The sequence below is a fragment of the Sinocyclocheilus grahami genome, unplaced genomic scaffold, assembly GCF_001515645.1.
Source record: "Sinocyclocheilus grahami isolate Dianchi unplaced genomic scaffold, SAMN03320097.WGS_v1.1 scaffold2712.1, whole genome shotgun sequence".
In the NCBI taxonomy this organism is placed as follows: Eukaryota; Metazoa; Chordata; class Actinopteri; order Cypriniformes; family Cyprinidae; genus Sinocyclocheilus; species Sinocyclocheilus grahami.
This window is the reverse complement of record NW_015507890.1, coordinates 15,499-29,834: the sequence shown is the minus strand read 5'-3', so window position 1 is coordinate 29,834 and position 14,336 is coordinate 15,499. Positions and strand designations below refer to the sequence as shown.

The 14,336-nt window shown below is 39.4% G+C and overlaps 1 protein-coding gene and 1 long non-coding RNA gene across 2 annotated transcripts; one reads left to right on the top strand and one right to left on the bottom strand.

Annotated features, from left to right (window-relative positions):
- Positions 1–3,712: 3,712 nt before the first annotated feature.
- Positions 3,713–7,550, bottom strand: LOC107575545 (uncharacterized). The gene is made up of 3 exons (XR_001607894.1): positions 7,495–7,550; positions 7,150–7,231; positions 3,713–3,795 (listed from the first exon to the last, which is right to left on the bottom strand). It is a non-coding gene; the product is annotated as an uncharacterized lncRNA (long non-coding RNA).
- Positions 7,551–12,455: 4,905 nt separating this feature from the next.
- LOC107575544 (uncharacterized) lies at positions 12,456–14,112 on the top strand. The gene is made up of 3 exons (XM_016261905.1): positions 12,456–12,485; positions 12,736–13,452; positions 13,910–14,112. Exons 2-3 carry the CDS (start codon positions 12,858–12,860, stop codon positions 14,110–14,112), a joined length of 798 nt encoding a protein of 265 aa, XP_016117391.1. The 5' UTR covers positions 12,456–12,485; positions 12,736–12,857.
- The last annotated feature ends 224 nt before the right edge of the window (positions 14,113–14,336 follow it).

Genomic DNA, 14,336 nt, shown 5'->3' with positions numbered 1-14,336 from the left:
TAATTAATTGTGGTTGATTCACAGCCCATCTGATCAACCACATACAATTTCAATTATATACATGTATGACATTATTTCCATGTTTTGAATATTTTCTTATGTTTTTTTAATATAAACACCTCTCTGAGCTCATATACAATGGAATAAATGAGAAGAAATACAGATTTGTACTCGGGTCGGTTCGCCTCAAAAGCCCACTGTCCTTACTCTCCCACTTATCTGACTGGTTTCTTTAGAAATTTTGTCTGCTAACAGTCAAGCCTTTGCTAACAAGACGGGCTATTAGCACTTAGTGTAAACAGACAATCCGTTTAAAGGTGTTGCTAATGCAGAAACAGCTTTAACATGAGCACAGACGTCCACACATGAACAAGAAACAAAGCCACTCAATGTTGTATTTTCTGTATCTCTGTATCTTGATTAACAGTTGTCTCATCCAATCAATAGTAAGTATTCCATTCACAAACAATACCTAAGTTTTACATTTTGTCTGACTTATTGTGTTTTCAGACTTTTTTGAGTGATTTGTTTTTCACTTCACAAATATTTTACAGTGTGTCATATATAATCTTACCACAGTTTCTCTAGTTTACAGTGAGGATCCTCCAGTCCAGCACAGAGACGCTTCACACCCAAATCTTCTAGTTTATTCTCAGTCAGATCCAGGTGTCTCAGGTGTGAGGGGTTTGATCTCAGAGCTGAAGCCAGAGCAGCACAACCTTTATCTGTGACGCCACAATAACTCAACCTGTAGAGAACAATGACACACTCTTCACTCTCTCAGATCAGATCAGATTAGCTGTGAATAAAGTATAAATACAAATCACAAAACACAAATAAACATGTTTGATGGATCAATGGACTGAGATCTAAAAAGTCACAGAACAAAAACATGAGCCTGATTTAAGAAAGATAAATAATATTACTTTGTAGCACAATGTCAGAGGTTTAAAGGGGTCATGAACTGAGAAACCAAAATCCCCTTGATCTTTTAACATAAGAGGACATTGTACTATAAAAACATCCTGTAAGTATCAGAACTCAAAACTTTGTCGTTAGTCTAAAAACAGCTTTTATTGAAGCTAGTCTGACAAAACCACAGCTTGAGGAATGTTCTACTCTATGATGTAATAGTGTGAATAAGCTCCGCCTCCACAGAAGAAGATTGACATCGCTGCCTGTTTAGCTCCGCCCACCGATTCACACATACAGTGTTTACGAGAGAGACAAACATGCAGGTCTATACAGAAACCCAATGATAAAGATGCTCTGAAAACAAGAAGATGCTGTTCAGTGCCAAGCTGTGGAAAAAACAGTCTTTGCATTGCCTTCCTTCTGATCCCAATGTTATGAAAGAGTGAATGAACTTTATTTTTAATGAAGATCCAGACCGCGTCAGTAAGAAATCTGTCTTTTCTTCACTTCATTTTACTGCGGATTCATTTACAAATAAGGCACAATTTGACGTGGGATTTTCAGAAAGATCGAAACTAAAAGATGATGTTGTGTCGACTATATTGGATCTGATGTGGCACCACACAAGTGTGAGTAACTGTTTGTATTACGTGATCACTATTGCTTTGTCTCTTCTTACAGATCGTTTGATATGTATTGAGTTATTTATGTGTTTTTGACCTAAAATCACAGCAGCGTCCATCTGTGACGGACGTAGACTGTCAAACACACAACTATTAGCCAATCACAGCAGTGTGTGTTTACTTCTGAGTCTACAATCCTCCACATCTATTCAAACAGAGCGTTCTGATTTTTTTAATGTAAAAATCTTGACAACATTATAAGTGGACCTCAGAGAACAGTACAAAATAAAAAAATTATTGACAAGCCCAAATAATTTATTCATCTGCCACTGCTCTGTCTCTGAATCTTACAGTGTCACTGATATGATATAAAACACATAAAAATACTGACCTCTAAACTCTGGACAACATCTGCAGCACTGAAGATTTATGAGCTTTAACTTTGAGACAACATTATAAGTGGACCTCAGAGAACAGTACAAAATAAAAAAATTATTGACAAGCCCAAATAATTTATTCATCTGCCACTGCTCTGTCTCTGAATCTTACAGTGTCACTGATATGATATAAAACACATAAAAATACTGACCTCTAAACCTTCTTGATGTACTCAACTGTTTTCTCATTGCTGTCAGAGCTGCTTCTTTTCAGTGGCATTATTTGTCGTAGAAGAATCTGATGAGACTCCACTGACAAACCCAGAAGGAACCGCAGGAAAAGATCCAGATGTCCATTTTTACTCTGTAGAGCCTCATCCACAGCTCTCTGATGCAGCTCAGACAATGAAACATGTTCTGATGAACTGAGTTGAAACCGGTCCTTCACTTTAGACCGTAAACTCTGTTTGGTGACTGGCTCAAACACATTTATGTTGTTCTGATGGCTTTGTCTTGTCCAGGTAAAGGTCTAAAGATGTCACTGCATTTGATGGCTGTGTCCTCTGTTGCTGCTCTCCTGGATTGTGTCTCAATCTGTCTCACCTCATGCTCATTACTGATCTCTCCACTCTCACTCTCTGTGATGTAGAGCTCTGTGTAGATCTCATTCAGGAGTGTTGGGTTTCCCTGCGTCGCTGTTCCCTCATACAGATGCTCAAACTTCTTCATCAGATTAGATCTAAACCTGTTGAGGACTTCATGCCTGGAAAATTAAAATACTGCATTATTAAATAAGCTAAGCTAATGTATTCTGTATCAAAATCAAATAATCTTTTACAGAAATATTAGACCTGAGATCAGTCTTTGTATCTCCACTCTTAAATGATATTATACGACCCATAGACTCATCACTCCTGATAGACACACAGCTGGACTCTGCTTCTGATCTCTTCAGCTGAACTGAACTATAACAGAGAGAGATTCAAGTCAATCCTTTCAATTACCATATTTAACAAAGTACATCTTAATTTATTATTTAAACAATTACTTTAAAGAGCCCTTCATGGTCATTTAATTTACACAATTTCATTACAAAAGATAAATAAAGTTAAATAGAACTGAGTGCTTTCACAAACGCAGCTCTCTTTGAAACACTATATTGCCGTAAGTATTGGGACACCTCCTTCTAATGAACAGGTTTGACTACTTTAGTAATTTGGTCTGCATAATTCATGTATTTAAAATGTTTATTTCCATCTTTGTTGCAACAGTTTTGGAAGAGTCTAAAATGACTGTACCCATATGTACAAGTCATTGCTGTTTGGTGATGAGTTTTTGGCTCAAGGTCTGCATTTAAAGTCACACCAAAGGTTTCTGCAGAACAGTCAAGTTCTAACACACTGACTGAATCAATCTTTTTTTGTAACCTTGCCTTATACACAGAGGCATTGTCATGTTAGAATAGAAAAGGGTCCTGTCCAAACTGTTGCTATACAATTAGAAGCACACAATTCCCTAGACTATCATTATATGTTTAAACATTAAGATTTGTGCTCATGGAAATTACTAAAGTAGTCAAACATGTTCATTAGAAGGAGGTGTCCCAATACTTTTGTCCATATAATGTATGTTAAAATACCAGATAAAGATAACAAAAATTCTATTAGCAATGTACAAGAATAATGTCTCATATGTAGAAAATACTATATACAGTATTTTGATGATATAAAATGACATGCTATAATAAAATGTATATAAAAATGTACCGGAGATCAGTCTTTGTATCTCCTTTCTTAAATGATATTATACGACCCATAGACGCGTCACTCCTCACAGACACACAGCTGGGCTCTGCTTCTGATCTCTTCTGCTGAAATGAGCTACAACAAAACAGGTTTTAAACCACACATATAGCACACCTCAATACCATGGTAAAAATAGAACTATATGGTTTTTAGGTATAAAAACATTTCGTATAGGCTAAATGCACACATGCTATAGCTTAATCACACAAATGCTGTAATTATATACCATAACTCCTTTAATACATTTAATGCATGTCTACATTAATAATATAATAATGTTCGATACAAATACCCACATTTCTGACAGTACCGTGATGCAGTTAGTGTTACTATAGTAAATCCATGGTAAATGATGGCAATATGTAGATTGAAATGCCTTCTGACTGTATCGTTGCACAGTGTTTCTGCTGTCTGTCAGCACTGTTTCATCTGACTTTAAACTAGTTTAAATCACTGAGCCATTTGTGTTCTTCACTGATTTCAAACAAAGACTATTATAGAATACCCAAGACGTGTCACTCGTATAGTTTTGAATGGGGAAAAATGCAACGCTCAATATGGCCGCGCTATCGAACGAAGCCCTGCCTTCTGAGTAAAAGAGCCAATCACTAATCAGTGAAGTCTGCAGCTGCGGTCAGAAGTCCTGGCTGCTATAGAAACAGTCAGCGTTCTGAGACGCGCGGTCAGGACTGTGCATGCACACTGGCGGGTCTAGCCTGAAAAATAAGCTTTTTTAATGCTATTTGAGCAAAATAAATAACAGTTATGACAAAGTTGTTGTCAGATTTCATTAGTGATTTCAAATATGAACTTTAATCATAAGCTTAGTGAACAGTTTTGGAGAATTTGATGTTTCCCCATTTAAAGAGATAGGAGCTGCACTTGCATGCCCGAGAGGCATTTCAAAGATGGCCTCCGAGTGAATTGACTTCCCTTAAAGGGACTTTGATTCAAGCGTTTCACACTGGATCTCACAGCGCTGTTTAGTGTCGCGTGACCGAGTAAACGCATCTGCTCTGGTCAGCTCGCGCTTCAAATAATTAGTGCTGTTTCGTTCCACTTTTGGCGCATAAACGATATATCGAACATTTATCGAACTCTTCATATCATGTTATCGAGGAAAATTATATGGTGATAATTATCGTTATCGATAATTAGTGATAACGCCCAACCCTACTTTTAAGAGTACATATGATCATTTATAACACACAATAAACACCATATTAAAATCAAACTCATTTAACTTCATTTATAATGGACTATCATATCTTAACCTTGTTTATATAGATCTGCACAGTATCTTACTACATCTTGTGAGTGGTTTGGTACGGAGTGATTTTTGAGTGTTTCCTGTGAGGCTAATGTTAATTTTGATGTGAGCTAGTTTAAGCTCATTTATAATACTTTCAACTGAAAAAGCGCCGCACGGACTCACTGACACTGGATCACGCTCCCGGAGAAGCACCGACTCACGCACGGAGAAGCCTCGACTCACCTCAGGACACAGCGCACTCACTTAAGCACATTCCCTGGGAATAAATCCACCCTCCGGGGTATTTATTTGAGCTCTCCTTGTCGCGTGTTCCTTCCACCCCGTTACAATATATATATATATAAAATAAGGTTACATTTTGTTTTGATGGTCCCCTTAGTCTATTGACTATAAGCAACTTTGCAACTACATGTAAACTCAAGAGTGGCCAAAGACGATTTTAAGGCAGATTTGCACCCCCGAACGATCGGGGGGGTGTGGCCCGATTCGAGGCTTGTCAAAAAGATTTTGTATCCAAAAAAAATCCTCTATTGTTTGGTGACATTACAATTATTTAACTGCTCCCGATCGAGACAGTGCCCCCAAACTCAAATCGTAAATATCAAACATGTTTTAACAATTCAAACTATTTTTCCCTATAGATTTATTTTAATCTTTTGTTTCTAAATGTACAGGCTGTTGTTTTTCTTAACAAATGCTATATAGATTAATAAAAAATAAAAAAGTAATTGTTGGCCTGGTAAAGAACTATGGTACATTTTCACAAGAGCAAGTATAAGTCAGAATCGAGAGCCATGTGTAAAATGGGTTCAAATGATGAGTGATGGAAAAACCTGACCTTCAGTTATTCAAGAGATGGCACAGATTAAATCATTAACAGTCTGATGAACTGTCAAGGAGTAAGAAATAAACAATATAAATTTAAGAACATGTTAAGTTAGTTTGATTCCCATGGCATGTTGAATTAGAACATGCTGCCAAACTATAGTATGGAACGATATTCCGGACAATTTTCAAATAGAATAGCAAATTGTATTTTCAATTGCATTTTCAATATGTGGACGCATAAATTGTGACATAATCCAAATGCAATTGCAAATCCTGCATTAGCGTTTGCATTTTCGCTTTCACGAACGCACAGCGACGGCCAAATTTCAAATGAAAAAGCAAAGTCCATTTGCAGCTGTATTTCCCATTGCTATTTAAATATGACAGGCTCATAACTCCTAAGACATGGGAAATACAGCTGCAAATGGACTTTGCTTTTTCATTTGAAATTTGGCCGTAGCTGTGCGTTCGTGAAAGCGAAAATGCAAACGCTAATGCAGGATTTGCAATTGCATTTGGATTATGTCACAATTTATGCGTCCACATATTGAAAACGCAATTGAAAATACAATTTGCTATTCTATTTGAAAATTGTCCGGAATATCGTTCCATACTATAGCTTGTAAGTGCCTAAATAATATAATATATATTTTATTTAAAAACTACAACCTTGGTCATATTACAGATTCATCTGATCTTATTGCTGTTGGAGAAAAAAATATATTATTATTATTACTTATAAGTGGTCTTTGTCTGCTTTAAGTAAAGTAAAATAAATTGCATGGCAATATATGAGACTTATAATACATTATAACTATGAGAAATATAATCCAGTGTAATTTAAGTGGATGCAACTTGTTCATTGTGTTATAAATCATCATACTCTTAAAAGCTATAACCACAAATAAGTCAATATTATACTACATTAAAACTGTTTGAATATTCATGAGATGATACACCATAAGTTTTCTTATAAAAAGTGTTTCCTAATATTTATATAAAAATGTACCCGAGATCAGTCTTTGTATCTCCTTTCTTAAATGATATTATACGACCCACAGACTTGTCACTCCTCACAGACACACAGCTGGGCTCTGCTTCTGATCTCTTCAGCTGAACTGGGCTATAATAAAAACAGATTTAATCCTTTATGATGATAATCATTTTCTTTTAAGGTCTTGAAGTATTTTTCATCAAAAACACTCCATGAGGAGGCTTTTTGACTTAAAACAAATAATAATAAAATCTTTATTTTAACACACAAACACATTGGAGACTCCCATCTACCATCATTCAATGTGATTTAATACAGAGTTTATTCAAAGTACCTGCATCCTGGAGAACGATCTTCATCTGTGGATGTTTGTGTGTCATCCATGATGAAGCAGAATCTGATCTCCAGCACTGACTCTGAATAGAAATGAGAAACAAACTCAATAATTCAGCTGAACGGATCCTGAGAGCAACAGATGATGAGACGCGGCGTTCACTCAGATACACAATGTTAGTCGTGTGTTAACAAATGATCAAATACACCACAGACAACACCACACACCAACCAAACCACGCTCATCTGCTTGAAAAAGAAAGTATTAAACATATAAAACTAAACGTCATTTAGAGGAGATATGAATGCGGAAGTCACTGTAAAGCACCTGAGCATCAGCACTCACCTTATTTACACAGATTCACAAAATCACCGGATTTCTATGAAGCAGCTGCACGTTAATCATGGCTTAGCTTTTATAAAGGTTCCTATGAAACATATTCCGTATAGAAGCGATTCTGGCTGTTTAAATGGAGAAACATCAACTCTGAACATTTACTTTCACTTTTATTTGTGATGCGGAAAACAATGATGGCGTCACTGCTCACCTGTAGAGCTTAAGGGAGCATCTTTAAACTCCACACACAGCTGGAAAACGTTTGGGATGTCAAATCATTCGTTCAAATAACGTACACGTTTTAGCATACAAAGTCATAAAGACAATGTTAGCTTTTTCACAACAACATCCCATAAACACACACAATTTGCATTTAATGATCCTTAGATCATTTACAAACAAACGCACTAGCAAAGATATTAAACATGTATTTCATGGAGGAAAAAAATACCTTATTCCAAGAAACATACTGGAACTCCATCCTGTATCAAAAGCTCAGGGAGACAAATTATCAGGCAACAAGAGTCTTTAATCCAAACTTAGAGAAACAGTCTACAATCATGGCCAAAAGTTTTAGCAGTGACATAAATGTTGTATTTTGCAAAGTTTGCTGCTCATTCCCATTGTTTCTAGATTATTGTGTGGAGTGATCAGATGCATTTTAAATAATTGCTAAAAGCTTCATTGGCCAAAAAATGAACTTTTCACAAAAAAAACTAATTTCACTGTTTTTTGATCCTGACACAAAATGACCAGCAAACATTAATTGACTAATCATATCAGCAGCACATGTGAAAGTGTGAATGAGCACTAGTCAGGTAAAATCATGTCAACAGTGAAGCATCCTGAGACCATCCATGTGTGGGGTTGCTTTTCAAGCGAGGGAGTGGGCTCTCTCATGATTCTGCCCAAAACACTGCCATGAACAAAGAATGGTATCAAAATGTCCTGCAAGAGAGACTTCTTCCAGCGATCCATGAGCAATTCGGTGATGATCCGTGTATTTTCCAGCATCATGGAGCACCATGTCACAAAGCAAGAGTGATAAAGAAGTGGCTCGAAGATCATTACATTGAAATTGTGGGTCCGTGGCCAGGCAACTCCCCGGATCTCAATCCCATAGAGAACCTGTGGTCAGTCCTCAAAAGGTGAGTGGACAAGCAGAAGCCCACAGATTGTGATCAACTCTGAGAACTAATCAAGCAAGAATGGATCGCCATCAGTCAGGATTTGGCCAAGAAGCTAATATCCAGCATGCCAGATCGAATTGCAGAGGTTATGAAGAACAAGGGTCAACACTGTAAATATTGACTCATTATATTTTTTGCCAATAAAAGCCTTTAAAACTTATGATATGCTTATCATTGTTTTTCAGTATACCATAGAAACATGTGGAAAAATTATCTACAAATACTGAAGCAGCAAACTTTGCAAAACTTTTGGCCATGACTGTAGAGTTGATAACGTGAACTGAAAGTGCAGATGGCGCACTACTCACGTATCGACAAACAGTGCTAAAGGTGAATCTGTGTTATAGCCACATCTTGTGGATAACACAATACACTGCCTTACATAATCATTAGCAGAATTCAGAAGATACATCTGAGCAGTGATCGACAGAACAAGTTTATATTTAGAATACTCTGCAATAACTCCAAAATAGATGATGACAACTCACACACCTGCATTGGGAGCTGAACTTCTTTTTTTTCTTGCCTATTTAGCCTTTAGCTTCAGCACCTGAAGGATGTGCTCCTTACAGCAAACATTCAGACGGCGGGACCGCTTTGAAACGGCAACATTAATTGGTTTAATTGCAGGGTGACAATTCAACAATATCCAATGAACAAAGAGGCCAGTATTTTGTTGTCTGTCTTGACTGCTGGAATGGTGTATAGGGGATAATGGAGGCCCCTCCTCGAAGCCCGGGGCCCTCAGCAATCACCTGCTCTGTGTATATGTGGGACTGATAATAACATTCCCTGCGATGTTAATGGTTATAGAGAGAGTGCCCCCCCCCATATGTATTTATTTTATTGTGTATAGTTCATTTGGATAGTTATGTTTCTAAATTTATGATTGGGTTAATTCATAAAATGTGGTTAAAAATGTTGGTGCAAATGCATAAAATCCTGCTTAATTAATTGTGAGTAATACTCAAGCAGGCATGTTGTTTTAGCGAACTTACAGGAGAGGGCGTCCGCGAAAGAAAAGGAAAAAGGAGGAGGCACCCGCGCGTGAAGAAGTAGCGAGAGTTTTAGTTTGCTGTGATGGTGGAAAAAGGGCACGCAGATTTTCTGTACTGCGAATACATGTAAGCCATGAACAACATTAAAAAGGAACCCATCAAAAGCCAGCTGGGACCTGAGGAGGATGAGCTCCAATTAAAAGCTACGGAAGGAGTATTGTATCAGGAGTCAGATGGTGAGCATGTACTGCCCATGTGTGATGAAGAGGACAGAAACTCTGAAGCATTTGCAAATGAAGTGGAAGATGAAGATGAGATGGCAGAAGGGGGGCAGGTGACCTCTTCAGATTAAGCAGATGACGTCAGCTCAGCAGCAACTCGCCTGCCACAGAGAAAGTATCCTTTAAGACAAAGACATCCACCCACAACACTGACATATGATACATTAGGCAAACCCTCTCCCACACATAGAGGTTTTTGATTTCGCAATGTGACGTCATAAGACAGTTAATAAAGTTCATAATTAAGAGGAAGTTCGTTAGATGGTTTTATTTAATACATACAGACAGTGACACATAAATGGCTAAAATATAGTGATGCAGTCATAACAGCTTGTATGTGGGTCGGTTGATAGAGCATAGAGTATGTCAAAGGTTCCAACTTTTCAGCACTTGATGTGTGGCCCGTCGCATGACGGAGCAACCTTTCAGACATCATGTGGCCAGTGGTGTCTACTCCAGCGGATGACATGAAGGGGGAGATAGATGTCACGAGAAGACACTTGCAAGACAAATTAGCATCAAGTATTGAGACTGACTCCCTTATGTACTACTTTGCTCTAATGTTCAAGACAGTGATGATTGGAATGATGGAATGCCGAGACGGCATTCATTTTTGGAGGGGAGAGTGTGGGACTGATAATAACATTCCCTGCGATGTTAATGGTTATAGAGAGAGTGCCCCCCCCCATATGTATTTATTTTATTGTGTATAGTTCATTTGGATAGTTATGTTTCTAAATTTATGATGGGGTTAATTCACAAAATGTGGTTAAAAATGTTGGTGCAAAAGCATAAAATCCTGCTTAATTTATTATGAGTAATGCTCAAGCAGGCATGTTGTTTTAGCGAACTTACAGGAGAGTGCGCCTGCGCGTGAAGAGGAAGCGAGAGTTTTAGTTAGCTGTGATGGTGAAAAAGGGGCACGCAGATTTTGTGTAATGCGAATAAATGTAAGCCGTGAACAACATTAAAAAGGAACCCATCAAATTAAGCACGCCTGGAACTTCATTACTTTCGGCATGCAACAAACTTGGAAGCACCTCTGGGATTTGTAAGAAGTGCGAGCCAAAGGGGACATGAGAGAGAGAGCCAGCGAGCCAGCGGGAGAGCGGAGATTCTCGTCCGAGTAGCGGGTGCATATCAGAGCGAGATGGATCTGGAAGCCCTGGCTGAAAGTGTAACGGAGAGACTGTGGCTTTTGCGGCTCGATCAAGTGAAAGAGGTATGTGATTGTAACAAAATCTCTCTCGAAAACGCCCCTACTAAGCGCACACTTATCAAGAGAATTACGGAGTCGATCGATACTGTGATTGATAGCGAGGAAGAAGACGTAGCAAAGCATTTTCTGTTGTCAATATTGACGTTCATGGAGGCACAGGGAGAGAGAGAAGACGAAGAAAATGGCGACAGGCATTTCACGGGCTGAAACGTATTCTGTGAATACGTTTCAGTACTTGGATGATTCAACAATAAAAATGCGACAGGCATTTCACGGGCTGAAACGTATTCTGTGAATGAGACAGATTTACAGCAAAGTCACTTTCAACTGGACACACAAAATACTGAGATGAGAGATAAAATGGTAAAAATAAAAGGGAAAGAGGATAAAATTGAACAAAATCGGCCCCTAGAACAGCAACCATTTACTTGCCTTGCCCCTGAAGTCACTGTGAGGAGGGATTTCAAGGTCTGTGGTCAAATTGGAGAGAGCGGACAAAAAGATAAATTGTCATTCACTAATTTGATGCACCAGGTGGACAGAGGATTGAGAAGAGGCCATAGTGAAGCAGAAATTATTGAAGCCGTAATAAAAGCTATTAGCCCAGGATTGAGTCTACGCAATATGCTTGAAATCAAGAGAGATCTCACTCTATCACAGCTGAGAACAATACTGAAGGGACATTTCAAGGAGGACAGTTCTACTGACCTGTATTACAAATTATTGAACATCACTCAAAATGCCAATGAATCTCCACAAGCATTTCTATTCAGAGCCATTGAGTTAAAAGAGAAGCTGCTGCACACTTGTGAAGAAGGTGGTGAATGCTTCAGTACAGAGCATGTTCAGAAGAAATTTCTATACTCTGTTGGCACAGGGCTGATCAGTGATCATATTAAATTTCAGCTAAGGCTGTACTTGGATGATTCAAAGATCTCTGATGAAATACTGATAAACAAAATGAATGAAGCCGCTGGTGATGAGTTAGACAGACTAAATAAACAAAAGAAGAACATGGGGAGTAAAGTCACAAAAGTACGCACACTCTGTCCAGAAATGCAGGCTCATCCATGCAGACAGGATGAAATGACTGCCAAAGTGTTGGTTCAAGAACAGTCAAGTGATATAGTCAGGCGAAAATGCAGAGAGACACCAGCAGTGGAGGGGCAGAGGGAAACAGGGTTATATGAGATGGTTAAACTCCTGAGAGAGGAAGTTGCAAAACTCAGGAAAAATCAAAACAACCCTCTGGAACGTATGACAAGAGGAAGATCCAGCTACAGAAAGGGATGCAGAGCGTGTCAGGAGAAAGGTGAAGAGAATCGATGTGCTGCTTCAAATGTGGAGTTGTGGGTCATGCTGCCCGGGGCTGTAGAGCGCCAAAGAATCCAGAAGAAGGTAGGATCGATGTAAAAATATCTGTTAATTCCATGAGACCAGACAGCTCAGCCTCCATCTTGGGTTACAGTGGATCACAAGAGAAAACTCAAGAGCTCCTGCGGCAAAGGATTAAACAGCTGGAGGCGGAGCTAGAGCAAAGAGGAAAAACAGAGCGGAAAAAGGTGAAGAGAATCGATGTGAACACTGCTTCAGATGTGGAGTTGTGGGTCATGCTGCCCGGGGCTGTAGAGCACCAAATAATCCAGAAGAAGGTAGGAGCGATGTAAAAATATCTGTTCATTCCATGAGACCAGACAGCTCAGCCTCTATCTTGGGTTACAGTGGATCACAAGAGAAAACTCAAGAGCTCCTGCGGCAAAGGATTAAACAGCTGGAGGCGGAGCTAGAGCAAAGAGGAAAAACAGAGCATGCTAGAGCTACCACCTATGCCAACCACATACCCTTGCGACATAAAGCGAGATTGGAGAACCTCATTGGTCCAAGTTGTATGGTTGACTGCTTCTTTGAAGGCATGCCTATGCAGGCGCTCTGGGACACTGGATCGCAGGTGACCATCATCAATGAGGAATGGAAGAAAACTTGCTTTCCTCACATTGAGACACGCAGCCTGAGTGAGCTGCTGGAAGAAGGTGAAACACTCATTGGCCGAGCGGCAAACCAAACCGATATACCCTTCTCTGGATGGGTGGAGCTGAAATTCCAACTAGGGCCGAAAAGAGGGTCCCAGGCAGAACTCTTGGTGCCTGTGCTTGTCTCAAATGAACAAGGCGTGGGGCAGCCCCCAATCATTGGCTACAATGTTATTCAACATCTGGTGACAGAGGGAATGGAGCAGCACCCTGATGTTATCCCAGAAGTGGTAAAGGAAGCTTTCTCCTGTGACTGCAAAAAAGCTGTTGTATTGATACGAATGATACAAAATAGTGTGAGTAGTGAAAGTTGGACGAATTACTACAGTAGTTGCAGCAGGACAGACAAACATGGTGAAGTGTGGAGTGAGGGCTGGTCCTTGTGTTTCAAAGCAGGAAGTCCTGTTTGAGCCAGAAGTTATTCCACAATGGCCTGAGGGATTGGATGTAGCTAGAATGGTAATCAGTCTTCAGAAGGGAAACTTGACAAAAGTTCACATCCTAGTAACCAACATCAGCAATGTGGGCATTATGCTTGCTCCCCGCACTATACTAGGACGAGTACAGCAAGTCAGAGCCATTTATCCAGCAGACACCAAACCTGCTATTGTAGAGTCAGATCGAACTAACAGTGGTGATAGTGTGGTAGGAGTAGTGGTCACTGAAAGTAAGGATGTGACAAGCCTGAATGGGTTTGAAAAAACAGGTCAGGATGCTAATGAAAAACTGTGGGACCCACCAGTGTCAATTGATCATCTCACACCAGAGCAACAGGGAAAAGTTAAGCAGCTGCTGAGGGAGGAGTATGCAGCATTCTCAAAGGATGAGAATGATGTGGGGTACATCCCATCCCTCCAAATGAAAATCCAGGGCTGGTCCTTGTGTTTCAAAGCAGGAAGTCCTGTTTGAGCCAGAAGTTATTCCACAATGGCCTGAGGGATTGGATGTAGCTAGAATGGTAATCAGTCTTCAGAAGGGAAACTTGACAAAAGTTCACATCCTAGTAACCAACATCAGCAATGTGGGCATTATGCTTGCTCCCCGCACTATACTAGGACGAGTACAGCAAGTCAGAGCCATTTATCCAGCAGACACCAAACCTGCTATTGTAGAGTCAGATCGAACTAACAGTG

Coding starts and splice junctions, on each gene's coding strand:
- LOC107575544 (XM_016261905.1), top strand. CDS start 12,858: ATGAGACCAGACAGCTCAGCCTCTATCTTGGGTTACAGTGGATCACAA. Junction 13,453..13,909: donor GGTAAAGGAAGCTTTCTCCT/GTGACTGCAAAA, acceptor TTGAAAAAACAG/GTCAGGATGCTAATGAAAAA.